General features: G+C 39.5%; 1 protein-coding gene across 1 annotated transcript in view; it reads right to left on the bottom strand.

Annotated features, from left to right (window-relative positions):
• LOC107700442 (tight junction protein ZO-1) overlaps positions 1–6,660 on the bottom strand; it is a 119,222-nt gene that overhangs the window by 35,128 nt on the left and 77,434 nt on the right. The window contains 5 exon segments of the mRNA XM_074187057.1: positions 1,554–1,657; positions 1,941–2,241; positions 2,985–3,087; positions 4,102–4,226; positions 5,805–5,861. Coding sequence (XP_074043158.1) covers positions 1,554–1,657; positions 1,941–2,241; positions 2,985–3,087; positions 4,102–4,226; positions 5,805–5,861 — 690 coding nt within the window.

The raw sequence follows: 6,660 nt of genomic DNA, 5'->3' as shown, positions 1-6,660 counted from the left end.
GCACCAAGAGCTTGTAACACTCCAAAGAGAAAGGAAAAATTGAAATCGCATCATATGACCCGTTTAAGCATTTTTTAATTATAACCATACACACTTTTAGTGCTTAAATTAGTCCTGCAGATAGCAACAGGCAAATAAACAAACCATATACACTACTGTTCTAAAGTTTTTAATATCATTAAGACAGATGTTTTTGAAAGAAGTCTCTTTTGACTCCTCACCATGGCTGCATTTATTTTTATGGCTGCATTATATACTGTAAAACACTATTATTATTATTATTTTTTTTTATTTGGTTTTATTTTAATAGATTTTAAAATGTAATTTCTTTTCTGTGATGCAAAGTTGAATTTTCACCCGCCATTCAGTGTCACATGATCCATCGGAAATCATTCTAATATGCTGATTTGGTGCTGCTTATTATATGGTTCTTATTATAATCAGTGTTGAAAACTGGTGCTGCTTACTATTTTTGTGGAAACCATGATACTTCTTTTTTGATTCAGTGATGAAAAGAAAGTTAAAATAAACAAAAATCTTCTGTAACATTTTAAATGTCTTTACAGTCACTTTTGATCAGTTTAATGAATCCTTGCTAAATAAAAGTCTGAACAGTAGTGCATATGCAGTAAAAAAAAAAAATGCTGTCCCTGATTTTCCATTTACAGAGACTTGCAACAAGCCTGCTGGCAGTGTGCTCAATGCCCTCCAGTTTCACTCCAGTGCACTCTGGGATATGCTCTGTTCCACTCAGTAAGCACTAGCCTCATTTAGCTGATGACGGCTCATAAATTCACATGGAAATGTCAAGTAATTTCCCCAATTAAACAACTAATAACTTGGTAAGTGTTAGAGCTCTTCTTCAGCCAAAACTAGTCAGTCAGTTTATACTTTTTATATAATTTAAGGTAAAAATAGTATAATTATGAAGTATAAAGAAATATAAATATGAAGTATAAAGAATAATTATGCCAACATTAAGAATGAGGGTAAAATAGGTTTATCAAATTTAATTTTGGCTGTGCTTAAAGCTACTGTACCTAGAGGTGCTGTAAGTGCCTTCATGGAAATATCCCTGAAAGATATGACTTAAATAACTACGCTGAGATATCACACTGATCTGCCCTAGTCTCTATGAACAGACAAATAATCAGTGACCCCAAGCAACTGATTCAGATTCTTCATTCAGCCAATGAAAAGGCTTTTGAGGCACTTTCTGCCTGTCAGTCATTTTGCACATTCACAGTGGGCAGTCCATATATGGGAAGCCAAATGCTGAAAGCATGATATATTAACTTGGTGCAGTTTTCATGAGTTTAGAGGAAGCCAAATGTTCACAATTTCTCATCTGTCAACAACGACTTACACAACCAAACATCTTAGTAGATATAGCAAGACAGAGGAAAATAAAGGGAGCACAAAACACTGGTGAAGCTGTTCAGCACAAGTATCGGTACCAGCAACTACTGCAGGTACCGCTCACTCCATTGACTATCCAGTTCTCTTCTTTTCCTGAACCATCTCTGATTCATCCCAGACACCGCTTCTCATACCTTCAGAACGACATCTCCCTCTTGTATGTTGCCATCACGGGCTGCGAGGCTCTCGGAAGAAATGTCCTTTACAAAAATGTGGCTGGCCAGACGCAGGCCATATTCTGCACACAACAGAAAATACACACAAGAATGAACAATAACAGACATAATCCACTTAAATTAATGAGTGACTGATCTGACTACTGAGTAACTTACTACAGCTTTGTTCTTGTTGAATGCACCCTGTGGGTATTTATGCCAGTAGACTAATCACAGCTATTAGCTAATGAACAACAGCCTGCATTACACCTGTTTACACATTCTAATATGTTTGCCAAGCCCTCTGGTGAAGCCATCAATAGTCATTAAGAGGTTTGTCCTTTAATTTTTAACAGCTCCACCCACCTTCATTCTTGCGGGACTTGACGAGTGTGACTTTGGAAGGTCGTGCTGGGACGTTGGATGCAACTGATCGTCTGTCTGAGCGTGGGGAAATGCTCCTCTCACGAGAATTACTATGGTCGCGTCTTCCAGCGCTGCCACTGTACTCATTTCTTCTGCTCGTGCCTCCACTCGCTCCCCCTGCACGTGCTGGACCCTCATAATCATCCTCCTCAGTGTCATCCTCTTCCTCTCGCTCTGACATAGTCTCTCTGTCTCCCCCTCGACTTACAGGAATCTGCACCTTCCTCTTTCTGCGGATAGTCTGAACAGGCAATATATTAACATTTGAACAAGATGAATAAGATTAACATACTAAAAGATAATAATAGAACATATTTATATATTATCATTAGCAAGGGCAATAGCCAATCATCAGTTATATATTATTATTACACAGCTCTCTGGAATACTTCATTCTAATTGGTCAATGCATTTTCATTTTGTGATCAAATGCGGCCATTAATCGCACTCAGAGTCCAAAATGAAAGCTTAATTAATTATATTATATATTCAAATATTTTGGGGAATTTCTGAGTGTGCATATTATTTTCTTTCTTATTATGTTTCTTTACAAGAAATTACTATGTATCTTCATTTGAAGTGTGGATTCTTCAATTATGTCAATATCAGCTGTGAAAATATGTATATCATTTGTATCACAGAAACCCTAAAGTACCGATCAAACTCTGCACTTAAAAAATCTAGCTCTAAAGGTCATGCCTCTTCACAGAGGACAAAAAAAAAAATACAGAAAATGTCTAGACACCGACTAACAGCTCCTCTACGCTCACAAAGACAAATACTCTTCAGTACTGCGGTTTGACTCCCAGCATTCCTCACTGCTTAATGTAAAGCTCAGTCATGACTGATCACCTACATGTCCTGCCTCCCTCAAGTTCTTCCATCCTCCATCACAGCCCACTTACTCACTGTAGCCCAGTTAAGAATCAAGGTTGTACAGGACTGATGAAATGTATGAGGGATGATGCTGTGTTGTTAACTCACAATTTTGGCATTCTTTCCACTTTTCCTCAGCTGCTGAACAGCGTAGGCATGCTCCACATTGTCCATGGAGACAGCGTTTACCATCACCACTCTATCATTCTCCCTGCAGACAAAAATATATATTTTTGTGAAAATAAAAATCTAAATGAATGTTTTTATATAAATAACATTTTGAATGAATGAATGATGCATTTATATAGCGCTTTGTGTATTTTTGTACGGGGTCAGCATGATTTTTTTTTTCTTTTTATAATAATTCTTATTCCTTTCCTAACATTTTTATATAGCGCTTTTCTTGGCACTCAAAGCGCTTTACATAGAAGGGGGGAATCTCCTCAGCCACCACCAGTGTGCAGCATCCACCTGGATGATGCGACGGCAGCCACAGGACAACGGCGCCAGTGCGCTCACCACACACCAGCTACAGGTGGAGAGGAGAGAGAGTCATAGAGCCAATCATGTGGAAGGGGATTATTAGAAGGCCATGATTGGCAAGGGCCAAGGGGGGCAATTTGGCCAGGACACCGGGGTTACACCCCCTACTCTTTTACGAGAAGTGCCATGGGACTTTTAATGACCACAGAGAGTCAGGACCTCGGTTTAACATCTCATCCGAAAGACGGTGCTTTTTGACAGTATATTGTCCCCGTCACTATACTGGGGCGTTAGGACCCACGCAGACTGCAGGGTGAGCACCCCCTGCTGGCCTCACTAACACCTCTTCCAGCAGCAACCTAGTTTTCCCAGGAAGTCTCCCATCCAGGTACTGACCAGGCTCAACCCTGCTTAGCTTCAGTGGTCAACCAGTCTTAGGCTGCAGGGTGATATGGCTGTGATTTTAATAAATATAATTTTTGTAATAAATTATAATTAAAATGCATGAGTTATAATTACATAAAATTGTAATTACATATACACACAGATATATAAATAAATATTACATCAAATTTTTTTTTATCATTTATTTAACCAAACAGATGGTTATTATTTTTTTTAAAATGTGTTTACACATAACACATACCAATATTAAAAAATTAAAAATATATATATTTTAATTTTAATAACTGTCTGATAGTTAAAAATCTGTGTTAAATATTGAATATCTTAAATATCTTACTGTAAAAGTCCCTCCGCTGGTCCCCCTTTGAGCACATCTGAGATCACTATAGAGGTCTCTCCGCTCTGGAAATGAGGGTTGTCACGGCCCCCTGAGATGGCGATTCCAAACCCGAAACCTGGTGCCTTCAAAGAACATGAACGTACACGGTGTTGAGTGAACTCTTGGAAATCACAGCATATCTCCTAATAATTACATTACATTACATTGGATAGAATGAGGAAGACCAGTATGTAGGTTACTCTGTGTGTGCGTGCAATATGTGTATGCAATGTCTGGCAGCTTTTCAATCTCCCAGGTGTCTGAAGCTTTGAGCTCTCACTTTTGCACTCAAGCAATCACAAAGAAAGAAATATGAGAGTGAAGAGGTAGAGTTTGACAGACAGACTCCAGACAGATGGCCAGAGGGCAGAGCTCTGTTTAGAGCCTTTCCTGATGTCACTGGGCGTCTTCACACACGCACTCGTCTGTTCTACCTCTCTCTGCCATCCAAACCATCTGGACTGTGAGTGTCCAGCTCTTCCTCTAAACACAAACAGCTATAAATCACATCAAGAGCCTGAGCAGGTGCAGGGCTTTACAGTGCAACCATTTCAGTCGCATTTACGACTGAAAACTACTGCGTGCAACTATGAAAAATTTTTTAGGAGCACCAGTGCGACTGACCCGATCATCATCATACTTGTGATTGCGCTCAGGGGAGCTTCAAAGGTTTCTACATTGCTTCATTCCTGAATGAATCAGCCGTTCGAATTAATCAATTGAATGAATGATTCAGTGATAAAATTTGTGACTTGCCGCCACCTGCTGGCAGTTTTAGTTTCATTTTTAAAGTATCTTTTCAGTTATTTAAATCATTTAATATTTCTATATTCAAAATTTTATATTTGAAACATTGATCTCATCATGACACAAGTGCATCACAAGTGCTCCTAAAAAGAAAAGTAAGCATTGAGCCCTGAGGTGAGGAGCACATATAAACACAGGGGGAAAGAATATAGCCTTGTTTATTTTTTGCGGATAGTAACAGAGGCAGCTATGTAATACTGTTAGCCAGGCGCCGAATGACACAGCTAAAGAGATTCCACCTATAATAAAGCCCCTAGTAAAAGGCTTAGCCCTCGTACACCTGTTATCTTGTCTCAGCAGTCAGTGCATCAAAAAACTGACTGAACCGAAGTGTTACACAGACATCAGGTTATGAAACCAATCCAAGATGTGTGTGAGTGACCACAGTATTTCAACTCTTAAAAAAGGAGGAGCTTAAATAATGCAGTGCCCAACTGACTGTCGCATAATCGCTCACACTTTCGCAGACTCTGGTTTAGATAGGTTTGAGCCTAGGAACATTCAGGAAGAGGAAAAGGAACAGGAAGTGGCGCAGAGCAGGCATTTTGTCCTCTCACACACTGCTTCCTGCCATCTGGGGCATTGGCTATTGTGTACTCAATGACCATACATCCTGTAACTAGCCATCCCAAAAGAGTAGAGAGAATAGGGAGGGAAGAAAGACTAAAAGAAAAAGTAGGGATGCACTAATATTAATATTCTGGTTAATATCTATAATACACATATGAGCGTATAATTATTTTCATGTTATGGCTAATAACTGATAAATGGCCAAAATTAACATTAGATACTACTTTGTCTAAATATATATGTATATATGAGAACAGGAAAAAGAGACAATGTTGAACACTCACCCTGAGAAGAGTCACCGTGTGCTGTTCCCATATTACAGTTTCCTCCATTGTTGTACTCTGAGATAAAGACAGAGAGAAAGCGGTCAGTTAGGACAAAGTCTAAGGACAGACAATGAGTTTGTAACAGCAGGTATTTCTCCTCTTTGTCATGAGGTGATTTTACTCTGACCTCTATGAGCTGCAGGACTTAAGCATCTTTACCAGACCAGCTCTCTATGCTTGAAGTAAATCTGTATGTGTGTGTGTGTGTTGGTCTAAGCAAAGGCTGCCAGAGGGCTAAACAGTGCTGCAAAGCTGACTATGACCATGAACGCCAAACACAAACACATACACAACTAAAACAACAACACTACAAAGACTGGAGCAGCTATTATCAGGAGCTACTATCCTCATTTTAGAACAGAAGCATAAATGAAGCCTGTAAAAACCCAGTGTAACTGGAAGTCTCGCCCATAGGCTTACTTCCGCATTGAAGAATAAGATGGATAACACAGACAGGATCCCCATCAAATAGAACAGAGTGATGTGATTACTATAAAGAACACCTGCCCGAAATGCCCCGGGCACCTGAGACATTCAACTTCTCTTGTCTGACCAAACAGATAACAGCTCTCTCACTCATGCTTGAACATGTGAACATGTCTCTGCCTTCAATGCACACACCGTATAAACAAACTGCTACAACATGAACAAGCTGCGCTGGTACAAGTCAGAAGGGAAAGATACAGAGAAAGAGAGAGGGAATGATAAAGACAGGGAGAGAAAGGGCAGAGGATATTTATAGTTCTAACCCTGAGCTGAGGTGAATGGTTTGTTCTTCTGCTCCTTCACTCCTGTACTGTAGATGCCAGGCTGG

This window comes from Sinocyclocheilus anshuiensis, unplaced genomic scaffold (genome assembly GCF_001515605.1).
Source record: "Sinocyclocheilus anshuiensis isolate Anshui unplaced genomic scaffold, SAMN03320099.WGS_v1.1 scaffold154, whole genome shotgun sequence".
NCBI lineage: Eukaryota > Metazoa > Chordata > Actinopteri > Cypriniformes > Cyprinidae > Sinocyclocheilus > Sinocyclocheilus anshuiensis.
This window is presented reverse-complemented; position numbering and strand designations above follow the sequence as displayed.